The following is a 20,123-nucleotide window of genomic DNA, read 5'->3' on the forward strand; positions in this document are numbered from 1 at the left end:
GACCATCGCACAGATAGATTATGCTAAATAATAGATCTGTCTTTAAAGGTAGAAGAGTGGAAGTCACAGTTCCAATAATGAAAAAAAATTCTCTAAAGCATTTGTTGGAAACCGAATATATGCACAAACAGGACACATGGTGGTGTGATGTAGTATATTGGTTTTACTGACACTCATTTGGGTTGCATAATGTGGCCACTCCAAACTCACGGTAATTACAATCATGTAATCTAACCTCTTGCATATCACGGGCTAAAGAACTTTACCCAGTAATCTCTGCATCAAGCCAGTAACTTCTGTTTTAATTAGGATGTACCTTTGAGAAAGAGATGCAGTCTTGATTTAAAGACTTCAACCCACCACAATCCTAGATAAATTGTTCCAAATTAAGAGAGATTAACAAATGGGGGGTGGGAGCAGCGATAACTCAGTGGTTTGAGCATTGGCCTGCTAAACCCAGAGTTCTGAGTTCAATCCTTGAGGGGGGCCACTTAGGAATCTGGGGTAAAATCAGTACTTGGTCCTCTTAGTGAAGGCACAGGGCTGGACTTGATGACCTTTCAAGGTCCCTTCCAGCTCTATGAGATAGTTATATCTCCATATATAACAGAGGAAGAAACTTAAATCTTTCATTAAAGAAATCCAACTTTATGAGCTAAAGAAAATTTTTGTAGAGCCTCAGACATTTTGTCCAAATATCAATAATGATTACCTATCATTCAGATGAGCAGAAAGAAATAGACAAACAGCTGCTACATATATTATTACTATATATATATATTACTCTAAGCTTCTTTTTAATTGTTTTAAGGAATAAAAGGAAAAAGAGGCCCTCTGGGGGCTCCAGGGCTTCCAGGCCAAAAAGGTACTGCTGGCGGAGATGGAGATCCAGGATTGCCTGGAGAGAGAGGAATTCAAGTATGTTTAACTTTGTTAGAAGCTGTTGCATTCTTTGTTTTGAATTAATTTCTCATTTTACTAAAAAATCAGTAAATTTCCAAATTATTTACAGATTAAACTGTTTTCTATTTTCCTAGTAACCTGTAGCTAACTGCTGACAAATGAAAAAATCTAACTTCCTTATACAGACACTGGTCTTTATTTTAGGGATCTTAGGTGTATTTTCTGAATATACTGTATCTGCATGATGAGACTGTGAATACACAAACGCTACTCTGATCCCATTGCCTTCAATCTCTCTCCATTAACTTCCTCCTTCATGCCCTAAAATTTGGCTTCTGCCCCATCTACTCCACTCCAATGAGTTCCTCTGGGTAAAATCCCAAGATTCCCTTCCCCACCCTTCTCTTCCTCTCTGTGGTCTTTGACTGGTGAAATCTTTGCTGTGAAAATCACCTACCTCATTCTGCCGTGATTGCTTTCAGGCCTTCATGAAATCATTCCACTCACTCCCTTTTCAAGTCAAATTCAAGGCTTGACAATGTAACATCTCCTTAGCTCTATGCTTTGGTCTCCTTTTTGGTCACAGTCACCTCCTGTGATTTCTTTGCTCTACCCATCTACTCATCTACATCTCCCCTTTGTCCTTATCCTACACACATCTATGCACCTTTCACATTCTGTGTATGGAACTCCCTTCCTGACCTCAGCTGCTAGTCCACCTCCCTCTCATTCTTTAAGTATCTTCATCAGGGTGTTTTATAAAGGATAGCCCTATATACAATACAAATAATTATCAACCCAGTTCCATGCACTAGCCTCTTAGTAATGTAATACCATGGCTATCACAATCACGCAACTTCTCCTGACATTTACTGCTTGTGGATTGGCATAAAACAGTTCATATTACAGTATGTGATTCACAGACTTCTATAAAGTAAAACAAATATCTCAAAATGATTGTTATTTTAAAAATCTATTTGCAGCCTTCCACCCTGTTTGCCACTTCTGTTTTACTCTTGTACATCTTGGTGTTCAGCGCACACACACAAACTCATTTTCCTCTGAAGCCCAGCTTAACCTTCCAATCCTGCAGGAGTGTGTGGTGCTGATACATTCTAGTTTGTGGCCATTCTCCATCTTAATTTTATTTTAATTTGCTTAAGCAGCAGAAAAGCCAGAGGCATTCAGATCATGGCTTTCCTTTCATATTCACCTTCAGGGAAAAAAGGGCCAGGCAAGGCGGCCAGAGAATTAGGCTAGCTAAGGCCATTATTTCATTAGCCAAGCAGTAAACTGGTGTTGGAGAAAAACAGAGTTCTCACTCTCAGGCTGGGTGCAGCAAGTCAGATACTTTATTATCTCTAGCAATTGCGTGGAGGGAGAGAGCTAAACAGGTCTCTCACTAGGTAAACAGTTACAGCAAGCATTTATACCTTTTGTTACATACAATAATGAGCAACAGCTGCATTTGTTTATACATAGGTCATCCTGATAGCTTATTTTTCTCACCTCTATTTAGACTATAGTCTGCATTCCATACTTATCTAACACAAGGTCGCATCAACTTCTCACACAGTTCTTTCCCACTTGCCTCACACAATCCTTGCTTCTACAAATCTCATGTTATTAGGGTTACAGCTAGCCTGACTCTTGCTCACATAAGGAGACTGCGTGGATTTGAAATCCCCTTCTAATCCCTGTCAGTTCTTTTTCTACTTCCACACTGGTGTGCAGTCCATTGAGCCATGGAGGCATAGCTTCCATGTGTATCTATCTACCAGATATTCTTATTAAGACAACCTTGTTCAGAGCACAGACTTTAAGGGTTTTCCTTTAAGTTGTACACCAGGTGTACAGAAATATTTAGCTTTGATCAGGACTACAGTTTCAAAACGTTTATCAAAAACTTGATTGTAAATGATCTTAGACAAGATTCCATGCTCAATTACTCCTCATCAACCCCACTGACTGCAGTGTAACTAAAAGTGAAACTCACTTGGTGAACGGCTTTCTCAAGGTTTTCCAAGCCATTAACTATCTCCAATACTCATGCATGCGTTGAGCCAAGCAGTCCTGTGGTCTGTCCCAAGGAGGATTCTAGCCCCTACAGCTAACTTCACCTAATTCCCTGCACGAAGCCCGTTCACTCAGGCTTTGTGCAGTCACTGTGGAGGGCAAAGGAGAGATTGGATCTTACCCAGAGAAGAAATTGTTTTTTTTATTTCAGGGATGACTACATATAGAGTACTGTAAAGTTACTGAGCCAATATTGCAGTTTGTAAGCCTACCACAAGATTAATTTTAAAAATATCACATGTATCATCAATTTAGTCATTTCGTTGTGTAACCAAAGAATGAAAGCAAATGGGCTAGTCTTATGGAGCTTATATATATATATATATATATATATATATATATATATATATATATATATATATATATATATATATATATATATTTTAAATAGGGTGATGGTGGATCAGCACTGCCAGGTGACAAAGGATTTCTTGGGGCACCAGGACTTCCTGGTTCAAGAGGGACGATGGGACCATCAGGTTTGGGATTTCCTGGCCCACCAGGAATCAGGGGTCATCCTGGAGACCCAGGAAGTACTGGTATAAGTGGGCCACCTGGTCAAAAGGGTCAAAAAGGTAAGTTTGAATCTTAATATTAAAAATTCTCTCATTGAGTATGTGCTTGGTAGGATTCAAGTAATCTGCATTTCAACTGGGATATCTGCATTCAGGAGCAGATAGAGGTGAGGCACAAGAAACGTGAAATATCTGTGAATGTTGATTCACTGAGGCCCTGAACCTATAAACCCATACACCTCTACCCCGATATAACGCTGTCCTCGGGAGCCAAAAAATCTTACTGTGTTATAGGTGAAACCGCTTTATATCGAACTTGCTTTGATCCGCCGGAGTGTGCAGCCCCGCCGGAGCACTGCTTTACCGCGTTATATCCAAATTCATGTTATATTGGGTCACGTTATATTGGGCTAGAGGCATCCTTGTGTGATGCTGGTGGGACTACTCTCTGGAGTAAGGAGTATTAATCTGAATAAAGATGTGCAGGGCTGGATGAAGGAACAGGGAAAAATGACTCAGTATTTACACAATATAGAGCCATTGCAGATTCACAAAGCAGTGTTAGAATAATTTATTGGAAGATGTCAAACAGACAGACAGAGAAGGTGGAATAACATATGAAAAAGAAATAATAGATTAAAGTAATAAAACTGAGATTAGTAAACACATTGTAAATATGATTTCCATATGCTAAATTTTAAGTATATGTAGTACAATATTTAATCTAAAACTGCAGTTCAAGTTAGCTATGTGATTCCAAAATTCCTAACTTCTATATTCTCAGTTCTTTTGCTTTCAGGATATTCCTGTTAATCTTGTGAATAAATCTTGTTTATTAATACAAATTGCTACACGTGGAAAGCTAATTCTGTCTAAAAATTACTTGGTTTAATCTGGTTAACTTTTTCTCGATTCTAATAAATTCAGGTACACCTCTGCTCTGATATAACACGACCTGATATAACAGAAATTCGGCTATAACGCGGTAAAGCAGCGCTCTGGGCTGGTGGAACTATACACTCCAGCAGATCAAAGCAAATTCGATATAATGCGGTTTCACCTATAACACAGTAAGATTTTTTGGCTCCTAAGGACAGTGTTATATTGGGGTAGAGGTGTATAAATGTTTATTTCCTTAACTGATAGGGATTCTCATTTGAATAAAGTTAAAAAGATTTGGTCTTTATCAAATATTTTATAATTCCAGTTAATGTAGACTTTTTTAAAAAAGCGAGTATGTATTTAAATGTTAATACTGAAGTTGTTACACTCTCCTGCACTTTATGGTAGACCAGGGGTTGGCAACCTTTCAGAAGTGGTGTGCCGAGTCTTCATTTATTCACTCTAATTTAAGGTTTCGTGTGCCAGTAATACATTTTAATGTTTTTAGAAGGTCTCTTTCTACAAGTCTTTATATTATATAACAAACTGTAAATTTTATATATTATAAATTATATAACAAATTGTAAAATAAACAAGGTTTTCAAAATGTTTAAGAAGCTTCATTGAAAATTAAATTAAAATGTTGATCTTACACCGCCGGCCTGCTCAGCCCACTGCTGGTCTGGGGTTCTGTTCATCTAGACCGGGAGTGGGCTGAGTGGGGCCTGCGGCCGGGACCCCAGCTGGGAAGGGTCTGGCAGCCAGAACCCCAGACCAGCAGTGGGCTGTGCGGGGCCAGCAGCCGGGACCCCAGACTGCTGCTCAGGGGTTCCATCCACCGGCTCCTGCCAGCCAGGATCCCGGCTGCCGAACCCGCTCAGCCCGCTGCCGGTCTGGGGTCCCGACCCTGCTCACATAAAGTGGGTACCTACCTTCTCCTTGGTTCTGGCCCATTCGCTTCCTCTCTCTGCACTGAGCTGAGAGTGGGAGTGGACCGAGCACAGGGCTGGGAGTGAAGGGTTGGGGCAGGACGTTTGGGTGTAGGGGCACTTACCTGGACAGGTCCCATTTGGTATGAGGGGTGCAGGGGGGAATGTGAGTGGAGGTGCAGGAGCTCCCATTTGGTGCTCAGGGTGGGGATGGGGATATGCGGGGTGCATGTGATGTGGGGAGTGCGAGAGTCAGGGCCGAGGGCTAGGCACGTGGGAGGGGGGTGCTGGTGTCAGGGTACGGGGGCTGGGGATGTGTGGGGGTTCCAGAGTCAGGGCTGGGGTCATGCAGGGGAGTGAAGGAGTCAACAGAGGGCTGGGTGATACAGGGCTCAGGGCAGGGGCCTGGGGTGTATGTGGGGGTGCAGGGCTCAAGGCAGAGGGCTGGGTGACTGTTCCCCGCCAGAACCTCTGCCCTGACCCCTATCCACCCCTCACTCCCTAACAGACCCCAGGATTCCCATGCCCCATCCAACTTCTACCCTCCTGCTCCCTGACTGCCCCTAACCACCCTCCTGGGATCCCATCCCCCATTCAACCCACCCTGCTCCCTGACTGCCCTCACCCCTTATCCACCCCCCCCCCCCGGACCCAGACTCCTTACCATGAGGCTCCCCCCCTGATCCGGAGTCCTGCCACCGCGCGCGCAGCGCTCTGAGGGGCGGGGCGGGGTGGGGCTGCGTGTGGCAGCGGGGCTCCGGATCAGCAGGGAGCGTCTTTTCCTCCCCACGAAGCCAAACACTGCCCCGTGGGAGCGCGCAGTCCAGACCCCCAGAGCAAGGGGAGGGGGAAGGCGGGAGAGGGGCCGGCAGCTTGCCATTAAAAATTGGCACGCGTGCCTTAGGTTGCCGACCCCTGTGGTAGACAAACTATGGTTGAATTTCAGATTTCCGTCATGCAGACTCCTTCCCTTATGAACCTTTGCATTCTCCCCTGATCTTCCCAAACCACCTCCTCTGTTACTTCTAAAGATCACTTACTTTGTGCTAGAAACCTTGACTTTCAATTAAACAGCTTTATTGTTTTATCAAATATCTTGCGTATGACAAACCTTTTTCCATGTTTGACTTACACAAGCACCAAACCATAGTGAATTTTCCAGTTCTTTAACTTTCTTGGGGCCCTCTTTCCAAATACCATAGCTTAATGATACATAAATTCTATTTTGAACAAGCAACAGCTATCACACTCACCCCCATTTGCTATAACAACCCAGACAGGGTTAAGGCTATTAATGAAGTGCCCTTTTTGGTTCTATACTGCATTCTCTGCTATCACGCTGAATTGTTTCTCCGCAGAACGTAAAGCTATTTTAGCAGCTAAAGGAAAATTTTAATTAATTTTTAAATGATCACTGCTACCTCTATGTTGCTGACACTATTGGTCCCGGAATACTTTACTTATCTGATATGCATGGGGTCAAAACTTGTTTTGGGAATTCAAAACTAATCTTAATCTGAACATCACAGGTAGCAGATCAGTAGAGCCTGTCATTTCAGTGTTAAGGCAGCTTTAACTAAGAACAAAATGCTTTGAGGCAATATAGCATTTAGTGAATATTGTGGAATTGCCTTAATTGTAGGCAAAGCAGAAATTTACGTACTTGAGATTAGAATGTCATCTTCAAATTCTCTGGACCTCATCTCAGAGAATATTTTAAAGACAATATTTTTACTGCCAATACCAGAGAAAATAAAAATATATTATTTAATCTCTGTAGAATATATTCCCCATACCAACATTACAGTTGATCAAGTTACTAATATAACCTTATACCAAATGTATAACAAGAACATTACAATTAAAATACCCCTAAGCTTAAAGAATATGGAAATAACTATTTGCATAAATATTCTATAATTCTTATAATTTGTACATTTGGTTAATGACAATATTGACATGTTTGCAAACCTTACAGAAGATATTCAAACTTGGTTTATTTGCATACAATATTTGCATAATGTTTTTTTCCTCTTGTTTCAGGTGACATCCACTGTTATGTTCCACCATATCCTGGAAATCCAGGCCCTCCAGGTTTTCAAGGGGCTCAAGGTCTGTTTATTCAGAGGGGGAAATGGGAGTGTTCTGATATTTAAGGAATTTGTTATCAGTGTTTAAATGATGGTGAGTTGCTACTAAAAACTATCCAACTAGGAAACAGTCAGCCACATGGTGAATGCTCTCGTTCAGGGGTTCTCAAACTGTGGGTTGGGCTTCGGTCCCCCCTCCTGGCGTTATATATTAATTTTTATTGTTAAAAAGGGGTGCAATGCAATGAAGTTTGTGAACCCCTGCTCTGGTTATTGAAGCGGAACACAAAAGGTCTCAGAATGGAAGATTGTAAATAGACAGGAATAGACTGTAAACTAATTATAACCACAAATAATTAAGGACTAGGTTATGACCCAGTTTGTGTGGCCCCAAAGAGCATGAGTGGGTGGAAGCTCCCCCCTTGCAGGGTCACAAGTGGCCACGTGAGGAGATCAGCATATGTGGAGCTGCTACAGCCACAAATTTAATTAGCGCATTATTTTTTTTTAAACAAGTATCATCAGCATGGAAGCATGTCCTCTGTAATGGTGGCCGAAGCATGAAGGGGCATACGAATGTTTAGCATATCTGGCACGTAAATACCTTGCAATGCTGGCTACAAAAGTGCCATGCGAACGCCTGTTCTCACTTTCAGGTGACATTGTAAATAAAAAGGAGGCAGCAGTATCTCCCGTAAATGTAAATAAACTTGTTTGTCTTAGTGATTGGCTGAACAAGAAGTAGGACTAAGTGGACTTGTTGGCTCTAAGGTTTCACATTGTTTTGTTTTTGAGTGTAGCATGTAACAAAAAATTCTTCCTTTTTATAAGTTGCACTTTCATGATAAAGAGATTATATGTACTACAGTACTTGAACGAGGTGAACTGAAAAATATTATTTATTTTATTTTTACAGTGCAAATATTTGTAATAAAAATAATATAATAAAAGTGAACACTGTACAGTTTGTATTCTGTGTTGTAATAGAAATATGCTTGAAAAAGTAGAAAAAAGTAGAAAACATCAAAAAATATTTAATAAATTTCAATTGGTATTCTGTTGTTTAACTGTGATTAAAACTGTGCTTAATCACAATTAATTTTTTTAATCACGTGAGTTAACTGTGGTTAATCAACAGCTCTAATTTATTCTGCTGAAGTTGTTTTACTGTCAGAGGGGCCCAGAGTAACCTCATTCTGGAGATTTACAGACTAGTGCACAGCCCTTCGGTCCAAGCTGTCAACTGTCAGACCTTCCTGTGCCAACTTGGTTGGCCCTTCCCACAATGTTCAGAAAAATATGAAAGCACTCGTTCTTCAAAGAAGATAAAAGAACGGCTTGCTTGTAAATTATACACAATGCAGCATACAGTGAAGATGCACCACTATTTACTTACATCTTCTTTTAGTTCACAGAGAGGTTTGATAGGTTATAAGCAGATCCTTTAAAATCTGGATTCTTTCTATGTTCTTAGGACCAAAGGGATTAAGAGGACCCCCTGGTCCTCCTGGGCCAAATGGCTTTGATGGGCAAAAGGGCCAACAAGGAAAACCAGGGACATCAGGAGATATAGGACCAGATGGTAAGTGAGAGGGAGACAGTATTTTTTTACCCCTAAAACATGGAGCTGCACAGACTGTTAATACATATGCATGTATACTTACACAGGATAGAGTAAGCTGCCTTGCTAGTTTTAACTATCCCAGCCTCTTTTCCCTGAAATGCAGGATGTGTGTCTAAAGTTCAGTTGTATGGTTGTTCGGGTTGGGATGGAAGTTTTATCTCCAGCTAGGCTGATGTATAGATGAATCCCTTCCAGTATGCTCTGTTACTAACACAATAGAAGGTGCTGCTGAGACTTGATCAGTTCAGAACCTGTAGCAGGAGCATGATTGTTGTATGTAAACCTTGCAAGCACATGGAGAATATATTTACTTACCAAAGGGATTGGAATAAACAAGGATGGGGAATATACAAAACAAATATATGCTGCCCAAAACATGTAGGTATTACCCCCCAAGCATAACAATTCTCAATGGCTCATTGTTTTCTTGTGCAATATCATTATCCAATGAGAAACCTGAAGTATGCAAATATTATTTTGCATATAAATTGAATATATTTTCATTCTATTACATTTGCATTACAGTAGCCCACACCTTTAAAACATACCATCTGAATGGTTGTCTATGTTGTGTGATTTTTAAATTCAATAGGCTTTCGAGGCAGTGCTGGTGATCCAGGTGATGAAGGTGAAAGGGGTTCTTCTCCTGACGGTGCCCCAGGTTTTCCTGGCACTCCTGGACTTACAGGCCAGAAAGGTGTTCCAGGTGATACCAGTTATGGTCTTCCAGGAATTCCAGGCCACAGAGGATTGCCAGGATTATCTGGTTCACAAGGAATACGAGGTGAATCAGGTGCTCCTGGGCCACAAGGTATGAGTCATATTTCTTCTGCATTTAAAGCATAAAGACAGATCTGCTGATCTCTCTCTTATGTGGCTTCACTGTGACTGATGTGAAGTTATTCCTGATTTTTACAACAGTGTAAATGAGAGCAGAATTAGGTCCCTATATTCATGCTTTCACATAATAATATTTTAATCTGCTGTCCAGGACACATGCACTCGTACAGCCTAAAAAGAAACAGGGCTCATTTGATAGAACAGGGAATAGTCAACTAAGCAACTCATCCACCTGTGTTTATAAACATTAGAAATATGGTGAGACCATTACACAGTCCTTGAAAGTTATGGGCATTTAGAAAGTAGCAGGTATGTAATGCAGACAAGAAGATATAATTACTTACCTGCAATAATTCTTCTTTGAAGTAATCATGATACACAATGTCCTCTATTTGATCTCTCATTGCCTGTGTGAGAGCTGCCAGGTATTTTGCCCACGGTAGACATGCACAAGCCTCTTCTCAAACATGTTCAAAATGCAGGTACCTTCGCCCTCTTTGAACTCTCCAAGTTGGCTAAAAATCTGTCTGCATCCATTGATCAGTACCTATTGATGCTAACTGGATTTTTCCCTAGAGGAACTGACTGGACAAGTCCAATGGGTTTTACAGTCAAGAATTACACACACTCTCCCTGGAGAGATCTACAGGGTTGGAAGCAGGAAGAAGCCCTCCCCAATGCCACGGCATGGCAGTGGAGCTTCCTATTATTATTTGTATCACAGTAGCACCTAAAGGCCTCAGCTGAGATTAGGGCCTGTTGTTCCAGGCACTGTATGTACACATAGGAAAAGCCAGTCACTGCCCCAGTCCACACTGCAGGGCCATGTAGGTGAGCCTGCCCTGGTTTTGCCGCCAGAAGGCCCTCATTATCCACAGAGGCAAGAGTCAGTATTTGCCCCAGAAAGCAGGATGCAGCAGTTCTCAATAACAGCCAACTCCAAAGTGCAGGAAAGTATCAACATTTTTGAAAACCTACAGAAAAGAACTATCCATGCAGGTGGGTAAAATATAATAATAATTGAATAAGTTGTTCTGAACTCTACAGGGAGGTTGCTGGGGGAGTGGATGGGAAATTTTTTGTCAGGAGAAATATTGCATCTTTTTAGGACAGTCTGGCAGACCAGGATTTCCAGGTCCTAAAGGTCTGAGAGGCAGAAAAGGTGAAATAGGCGCTCCAGGCTCACCCGGTCAGCCATGTGATAAAGGCTTGAAAGAGCCACCAGGACAGCCAGGAGTTCTTGGACACCGAGGCCCTCCAGGTAAACTGTGCTCATAACATTACATCCCAGCTCTGAACGTTGAGCGTCTTTTTCGGGTGAATATTTACAAACTCAGTAATTCCCCAGACCATTTATTCTCTGTTCCATTGATTTTCTCTCTGCAGATAATCACTTTGAACCTCCCCTTATTCTCAGAGAATGACAATAGCTAAGTTCCCATTGATTTCAGTGGTACCAGAGCAAAAACCTTTGTGAAGCTGTCATTTTGATTTAAGAAAAACATCAGCTAAGAATGACTGAATTATGTGTCTAGTGAAAACTATTCACTATCTTAAGGTGTAGTAAACTGAAAGTGTCTCCCCTTTCTCTGAGCTACTTCTCCCCCTCATTTCTACAGTGGTGTCCTCCTGCTGTCTCTTTGGGCATCACATAAGGAAGTGCAAATAAAATAACCATGGCTGTCCATCTTATATTGAGGAGCAATTCATGTGCCACCATGTTAAAAGTTAACTACTGGAAACCTTCTAGTTTGGAAGGCTTGTCATGATGATATTTAAAAAAAAAATTAACCCAACCCCAAAACTCTGGGACTCTCACAGCCACCCTTCTCTCATTGTGCTCCCATTTGATACGCCTCACTACAGTTCAATCACATTTTTAATTGTTGTTTGTCATTTTACCCATATTTGGGAATCAGAGTAATGGTCTCCTTGATAGTGGAAGACAAAGTTATAGAGTTCAGAAAGAGAGAGGATCATGAATTCTGTGTCTTCCATACAATTACACAATTGACTTCTATTAATGCAAGACACGGGGAGTGTGGGATTCATGATGTAATTGGTCTGAGCAGAGCTCTTGAGGTTTTCACTTGTACTTTTATTCTGACTATTGTGCTACATTTAATTCTCTCCTGCATACTGACCACCTGGCTGGCATGTCGGAGACAGTCCAATGAAGATCTTTCAGCCCACTGGTGCTTAGTGCTGCGTGTTCTGTACCTTCCCTTTACTCAGCATGATCTCATCCCAGCCTGGTCAATGGAGTGAAAAGCTCCCAAACCTGCCTCCGATAGTATAATACATTGCTAACTGGCCTCGTAAATATGCATACATTGTGGTTTAATACTATGGAAGAGTTAAGTATTTCCTATTTTGTAATCTTCAGTATCTTAAAAGTATGCTGTTTATTTAGCATATAGTTACAGCCCAGGCTTAGGTAAAAGTGTCACTGAGTGAGACTGATGGAAAAATTGCTGGTGATACTGCTTTTCGGTGGAAAATTGGATTTTCAACTGAATTACATTTTTCAGTAATTTGTAGAAATTTTTTTTAGAATTTTTTTTTTTATCAAAAATACAAACACTCGAAAAATCTAAATATTTCATCTGAAAACCAAAATATTGCAGCCAGGAATTCCCATGATGTACCATCTCCCCACTGCCAGGAGGCACTGTGGCAGTATTTACAAATCAAAATATTTCAATTTTCAGCCCAGTATTTTCAGTATTCAAGTTTCCACCAAAAATCAATAATGTTGTATAAGATCCCTGCCCCCATCCTTCTTATGACCATCTGTATTGCTGAATCTTCTTTTGTGCTTCTGGTTATAAAGTGAGTAAAATAAATTGTTTTCTCAGGCTTACCAGGTTTTAAAGGCCAGAAAGGAGACATGGGCCCACCAGGGCCAGCTGGAATGAAAGGCCTACCAGGAACTCCTGGTGTCCCAGGGTCCCCTGGTCCTCCAGGCCCTCGAGGATATCCCGGGCTTCCTGGGAACGATGGATTACCTGGAGTCCCAGGCCAACAAGGTATATGAAGCCTAATGTATCTATCACCCTATTACATGTAATTCTTTTAAAGAGATGCTCTTTCTCAAGTGATGTCAGTGAGAGTACTTTGCACTATTCACACCCTTCCAGCCTCTACTACCTGGATCTGTGAAAAACAATGAGAATATCATCACCTTTCTTATGTCTCTTGGAGCAAAAGTCAAGCAAGTATAAAGAGTTCGCAGCTTGCAGGGTGCACCAAAGATTCTTTGGTTTTGGTTGTTTTATGAAAGCTACAGGCAAATTTCTATGGACTATTTCATTCTTCCTGTCTGCAACTGGTCATTATTGTGGCCTGGTTTCAGCGCAATATTGTATGAGAGCATACTCATGTGTGCCTAAGAAGTATGAGGTCATGTGAGTGAGGAAACAGCTTCCCCCAGCTGGGAATCCTTTCTAATGCTACCAGCATTTGGGGAATTGTTTAGTAAAACCTTAGCAACAGTTTAGATTTGAAAGTAAGAAACATTTACTGAGGCACTAATTAAGTGCTTTAAAAATGCATAAATACATTTACAAAAGACTGAACTACTTTCCTCAGACTTAAAAAGAAATAACCATTTGGCTTGAACCTAAGCATGAAATAAGTGTTTAATCCCCAAAAGAGGAGAATTTTCCAGAAAGTTATGAGAGAATGAAAATATGGGAGGTTAATTATCTATGGGCTGGCTGCTCCACTCCGCTAGGCCACTTTATACCCCATAATGTCACAAAGTGGCTTTAAAATGTCTGGAGAGGGGGACTCTGCCAGAGGAAATCAGGCAGAGACAGCCACATGCCTCGTGCTGGAGGAAAAAAAGAGAGGGAGACCCAGAAGACCCAGAGCAGGGGCAAGGGTAGGCAGAGCCCCAGTATGCTTGATCTTGCACTAACGTAAAGTCTGAGTGGAAGTCAGAGCAGCGGAAGGCTAACACTTTTGCCAGGGCTGGGTGGGAGAGTATCAAGGAAACTCTATTGGCTCCCTTCCATTACACCCGAGTACAATTCCATGTGTAATCTTTTGTAGCTCAGACACCAGTCATGAGCATCAGCTTAGTACCTAGATAGTGAATGTCTGCTACTGCATGTTCTATTGTTACCCAGCTTTACCTTAGTATTACTCAAATACATCTGCTGTTGATTCTCATATATTACTAACTTTCCAAAACTCTCTTTAAACTGTCTCCCTTTTGCTTTGCACTCTTTCTAACAACACCCTTTCTAACAGCACCACAGTAGGCTGTTAGATAAGCATATCAGTATCTTAACATTATTACCAGGTAGCAAAGGCATCCAAGGCATCCAAGGTTTCCCAGGAATCCCAGGAAAAGAAGGACAGACAGGAATCCCGGGTGGAAATGGTGAACAAGGAGAAATGGGTCCAAGGGGGCCTCCTGGAGAATGTGGGGATGGAGGGCAAAAAGGTATGGAGAATCCATATGACTTCTGCCTTTCAACTGGCTTTTTTCATTTTTGTTAATAAAATTGTTTTAATTTCCTGTTTGTTATAAAAGGCCTTTAATCAATTCATTGCCATTTTCCAATGGGATCAGTGGAGGTAAATCAGGTGTACATGCAAGCAGAATGAGATGGTCTTTTTAATGAGTCTGCTTTTTCATGCACCTCTTTTTATGTGCCCTTTACACACACTGCTGCATCTGGTGCAGCTCTCTCTCAATAGGGGTGATGAGCAATTGTATGCCATCACCAACAGATTTGAAGCAGGGAATTCTTTAAGGTTCTGTCATGTTTTTCTCATTGTTCAATGTAAATATGAAGGTTATTGGCAATATCATGTCCCAGCATTAAAACAAGGAATAAAGATCAACCTGCCAAATACATAGTCAGTGAGAACCAAAAGATCTGCACAATGGCAAGTCCAGTAGGCCCCAGGCAAACTACTCCACCCACACCAGAAGCAATTCCCAACTCACACAAAGAAAAGAGGTTTACAGATTAATATAAAGAGGGGAAAGACAAAATAACTTCAGTGATAAACTTGTTGAAAGAAATGGGACTTCCATTATGTTATAAAGAGAAGAGAAAAGGGCACTCTGGTAAGACTTTGGGAGAGAATTCAAGCACTTAAATGTATTTTTAATGACATTTTATGATACAGTGTGGTCAGCTAGCATTTGTATGTATTATATTCACCGTGTTCTTCTTCAAAGGTGAAAGAGGTGCTCAGGGAGACAGTGGCTTCATTACCTTATGGCTGGAAAAAGGACAAAAGGGAGAACAAGGGCTTCCTGGTGAGGCTGGGTTTCCAGGGGAAACAGGTGAGCTCATGAGAGAGAGAGTGTGTGTACATCCACCTTGCCTGATTTTTAAAAATGTCTACAATTTTTTTGTCACGGTGCCACAATTAATATTAGTTTCAAAATTTCAGGCATAACTGTGAACACAAATAGTAGCATTTGAATTTTCCACTACCCCATTATGAGGACATGTCCTTTAGTTAGTTGTATACATTCTACAGTTTATGTCTACAAATTATTGTGTACTTCATGAATTGTGAGCGCACAGGTGTACCCACAAAAATGTACTAAAATGTATCACCCAAGGGTCAGTATAAATTTACAATAATCTTTTGTTGTGGAATAGGTGAAAAAGGCAGTCCTGGAATCAGAGGGATCTCAGGATTTCCAGGCAAAGATGGACTCCCAGGAACTCAGAAGGGTGAAGCTGGTGATAGTGGACAGACTGGGTTTCCAGGGCTGTCAGGCTCCCCAGGATCGGCGGGTTTTGGAGGAATTAGTGGTTTTCAAGGGCAGCCAGGTGACCAGGTAAGCTAAGAGGAATAGTGCAAGATCATGGATATATAGTACTGAACTGCATTTTTATACTTCTTGAGAGCTCAGAATCCAAGAAACTGATTGTGGTACACAAGCCATACGAGCATGCGTATAGAGCTCATACGCTAGATTACACCTAAACCTCTGATTGGCAGAAGCTGGGACTGGATGACATGAGATGGATCCCTCAATAAATTGGCCTGTCCTATTCATTTCCTCTGAAGAATCTGGGACTGGCCAGTATAGGAAGATAGGATACTGAGCTAGATGGACCATTGGTGTGACCCAATATGGCTGTTCTTATGATCTTATTCAGAAGACAGCATTGGCCTAGCATGTAAGGTCAACAAATGTAAAATTTGTTTGTTGCTTTTATTTTCACTTATTTTATACTGGGGCTGGATGAGGTCCTTTGTCACCTCCATAGTGCATAGAGTTGTTTGGTTCCACTCTCTGTAGTTGGGAACCATCATCAGATTTCACTGACTAACAAGAAAGGTGCATGAGCAGTCTGTCCTCCGATATTATTCCCAAGGACACATGAGTGGAGTCACCTACTCTACCTGTAATGAGATAGCAACTGAATGAGGCTGAAGCTTACAGAGCCACTTCCAAGAGCATCCTTCTTTTGCACAACAGGGAGCAGTCTGCTTGTTTGCATGCATAGTCCAGGAGCATCCCTTGGTCTTTGCCACCCACAGAGGCAGCTTACAGTGAACAGAACCCTGGAAAATACTATCTCCAAAGGAAAAATGTACAAATATGCATGATATAGATGAAATTAGAGGCAAATTTTTCACTATCTTGCATCCCATGCAATGAGTCAATGGGATTGCACAAATGTAAATCTGGGTTGGATTTAAGCCGTTATATTTATTTATCCTTTGTTTTCAGTGTTGAGTCTGTGTTTTACCAAATTATTTCTGAGGGACAGTGTAAGCTTTCTATTGCTGACTACAAGTCCGTGTTTACAATGAAAAATTAGATTATCTTTTTTTTTTTATTAGAGGGTCAACACTAATTTCTTGGGGGTCAGCAAAAGAGGAAATAACATGTTTTTTATTCATTTGTGTTCTTGTGTAATATACATTACTGAAGTACCATTTTTGAATTAAACTGGAGTTGCATTAATTGGATCACCTAGAGGGAATTTAAAATATTTGAGTCAAATTCTAGCCTTAGTGATAGATACACAGATCTAACTCAAGACAATTGGCGTTTCCTGCATATATCAAAGGTCAGCATGTAGTCATTATTTGACACAGACTAGTGGATTACTCCACAGAAAATCATGCAGTGAAAACACAATAATATTGACATTTAGTATCAGTCTGTTCATCAGTGCAACAAAGTCGTATGGTTTTACAGATTGTGCCTGTTATGTATATTATATTTTAAACAAATCGTGTTTTTTTAATAATGTATCAGGGTGAGCCAGGTTTACCGGGAATTCCTGGATGTCCAGGACATGATGGTACAAAAGGACTTAAAGGTAATGAGCTGAAACATACAAGCTATATGAAATAAACACTATTTTGTTAGGTTGCTGTATACTTTGATACATTCATTGCATCCTCTGGGACAGTGTTTCCCAAACTTGGGACGCTGCTTGTGTAGGGAAAGCCCCTGGCGGGCCAGGCCAGTTAGTTTACCACTGGGAGGGCCGAGGGATGTACGGCTGCCGCTTCTAGCAGCTCCCATTGGCCTGGAGCAGCAAACCGCAGCCAGTGGGAGCCGCGACTGGCTGAATCTGCAGACACTGCAGGTAAACAAACCGGCCTGGCCCGCCAGGGGCTTTCCCTACACAAGTGGCATCCCAAGTTTGGGAAACAATGCTCTAGGAGAAAGAGACAGAGATAATTCACACATGAAAATCGTTAAGACACAAGACTGTTTTATGTCTAAATAAAAAGTTTTCATTTAACTATAGTAGGACATTTGGTGATTTATCACTTGAAAAAAAGGCTCTCAGTGACTTTGAAGATGACTGTGTCTTAGTTAAATTTCACAAGATCACAGCTTCATCCCAAAAATGAGTAAAACACCAATATATCTATAAAATAGCATGGGATCAAATGACAGGACACAATGGTTATCTAGATGGCTTTTGTGATTAAACTTGTATTAGTTTTCAGATACAGTATGTGCGTGACCTAAGGAGAAAAGGGAACATCACCCATGAGTGGAAGAGAAGACAGAAGGAGAAAAAGTACTTGCATGAAAAGATAAACATGAAACTATTTTGTAGACAACTAAGGGTCACATTTTCAAAGGTGGCCTCTAGATGTGTGCCTTGTTTTGGCAAAGTGTTGCCAACTCACAGTTTTATTGCAAGTCTCACAGCAACAGCATGGGTTTTTGTTTTTGTTTTTTAAAGTGTCTCGTTATATTTGGATTTCTGCCTCCAGACTCATGCAGTTTATCTTGAAGGGGACCCAGGGAAATGTGGCATGACAGAGTGGGAGAATGTGATGGGGAGGAGAATGAGGAGAAAGGGAGGGAAATATGTATGTGATAAATTTAAAGAATAGGTGGGGACAGTAGACTGCGGGGGAGCACTGAGAGGAGAATTAGAATGAGGACAGCTGCCTATCTAGAGAAGAGAAGAGAGAGAGAATGGCAGCTCTCCACACCCCTGGGGATAGACGAGGATGATCAGTAAACAAGGCAGCCTGATTTTTGCATGTGTATTTCTGGCTGAATTTTGAACATGAGATGATCTCACACCAGTTGAGATGGGGGATTCCCTAAAAAAGGTGACATCATCATAAAATAGCCAAAAGACAACACAATTTATAATTATTTTTAAATCTCATGCTTTTGGGTCATCTGTATTACGATTTTTTAACGTTTAGGACATCTGTAAATCTGATTTGTGTGCACAAATTTGGTAGATAGTTTACACACACACACACACACACACACACACACAACCTTTGACACCAACAAGTTTTCATGTGTAAATTTTGACCTATTTTGAGGATGAGCTAAGACCACTTTGAAAATTTGATCTTGAATATTAAAGGCAGTTTATGAAGAGCAAGAAGTATCACCTGAATTGTTCTGTTGTTTCAAACTTCTGTAGAATATGATTTTCTTCTTAAAACTAGTTTGTACAAAAATAAGAGTAAAAGAATGTTAAGACCAGTGATTTATTTGGAAGAAAATACAGAGCAAGGGAAATTCCTTCTCCATATTATCTTTTCCATGACTCTAGCAATTCAGCATCTTCCTAGCCAGGGAATGTATTGTCACAAAAAATAAAAAAGAATGTATGAACAAATATTTGAGATAAAGAGAAATCCTTTATCAGAAATGGGCTAAAAGGGGGTTAAAACACATGTAACTGATTTTTCTTTAAAAGAAGTTGGCTGAAGTGGCAATCAAGGCACTAAACAGGATCTGCTCTAGTCAGGGAAGATTGCTGTGACATAGAATCCCTGATAACACTTGAATTCAAGAGCCTTGTCTATGTGTTTCACAGCAGTCTCAGACAGAGAAGCTAGAAGCCAGCAGGAGTGAGTGAGAGGTGTTAGACTCTCTTTTTGTTGTTGCTATTCCTCAAACTCCTCCCACATCAAATTCATGGTTCCACAGCCCTTTCACCCTAGAATATTATGCAGGTGTCTGTTACAAAGGGAGGAACTGAAATAGAGCGGAGAAGGCCAGGCACAGCATCTGTGTTGGCTCAGAAACCCAAAAATTGTTCTTAGGGAGCCTTTTCTGAGTAAACAGACTGAAACTGTGCTGATTTTCCTTGCTTTTTCAAAATTATTTCTGTAGGAACTGTCTGTACTTTATTATAATACTTGGTATTTATGTAGCAGTTTTCAAATCTGGGAAATTAATGAGATCTTTACTGAGTTTTTATTCAGGCAAATTCCCATGGAATTTAATGGGAGTCGTACTGAATGTCAACTGAGTTGATACATGCAGATGTGGCTTTTGAGCAGACAGTCTGAGAATTAAATGATGTATTAGGGAAATGGGGATATAGTATCTCCACCTATCTAGACTTTTACACTGCACCTGTCACAAGCTATAGAATGCCATAATATTCAGTAGCTAATGAAACTTGCCCCTCAAAAACTGTCCTTAAATATTCAAGACCATCATTATCTAATTAACTAGAAATAGACAAGGATATTGTACTCATGCTGTGTCTGCGTCCATTCTCATTTGTCTCCTAAAGCAGAAATGAACCACTTACTGCAGTCCAAAGCTTCCTGATTTTCAGGAAGTGATTTCAGTGTTTCTCATCTATGTATTTTTCTGTTAATTCCGTTATCATTTGCCAAATGTTTTATGATACACTACTTACCTTAGTCCACAGCTTTAAGACATTTGTATGCATCTTGTTATACTAGAGATTTCACAAATAAATCACTTATGAAGGCTAAAACAAGCTTACAAAAGCAAGTGAAAGATTAAGTCTTCAGT

General features: G+C 40.7%; 1 protein-coding gene across 4 annotated transcripts in view; it reads left to right on the forward strand.

Annotated features, from left to right (window-relative positions):
- The window catches only part of COL4A4 (collagen type IV alpha 4 chain), a 137,494-nt gene that overhangs the window by 85,336 nt on the left and 32,035 nt on the right, over positions 1 to 20,123 (forward strand). For all 4 annotated transcript variants that reach the window (XM_030574727.1, XM_030574728.1, XM_030574729.1 and 1 more), the window contains 11 exons: positions 812 to 918; positions 3,371 to 3,554; positions 7,349 to 7,417; positions 8,870 to 8,977; positions 9,612 to 9,830; positions 10,968 to 11,120; positions 12,718 to 12,888; positions 14,169 to 14,312; positions 15,060 to 15,167; positions 15,493 to 15,674; positions 17,112 to 17,175. In XM_030574727.1, coding sequence (XP_030430587.1) covers positions 812 to 918; positions 3,371 to 3,554; positions 7,349 to 7,417; positions 8,870 to 8,977; positions 9,612 to 9,830; positions 10,968 to 11,120; positions 12,718 to 12,888; positions 14,169 to 14,312; positions 15,060 to 15,167; positions 15,493 to 15,674; positions 17,112 to 17,175 — 1,509 coding nt within the window. The remainder of the gene's footprint in view (positions 1 to 811; positions 919 to 3,370; positions 3,555 to 7,348; positions 7,418 to 8,869; positions 8,978 to 9,611; positions 9,831 to 10,967; positions 11,121 to 12,717; positions 12,889 to 14,168; positions 14,313 to 15,059; positions 15,168 to 15,492; positions 15,675 to 17,111; positions 17,176 to 20,123) is intronic.

Source organism: Gopherus evgoodei, chromosome 9 (assembly GCF_007399415.2).
Source record: "Gopherus evgoodei ecotype Sinaloan lineage chromosome 9, rGopEvg1_v1.p, whole genome shotgun sequence".
Lineage (NCBI taxonomy): Eukaryota > Metazoa > Chordata > Testudines > Testudinidae > Gopherus > Gopherus evgoodei.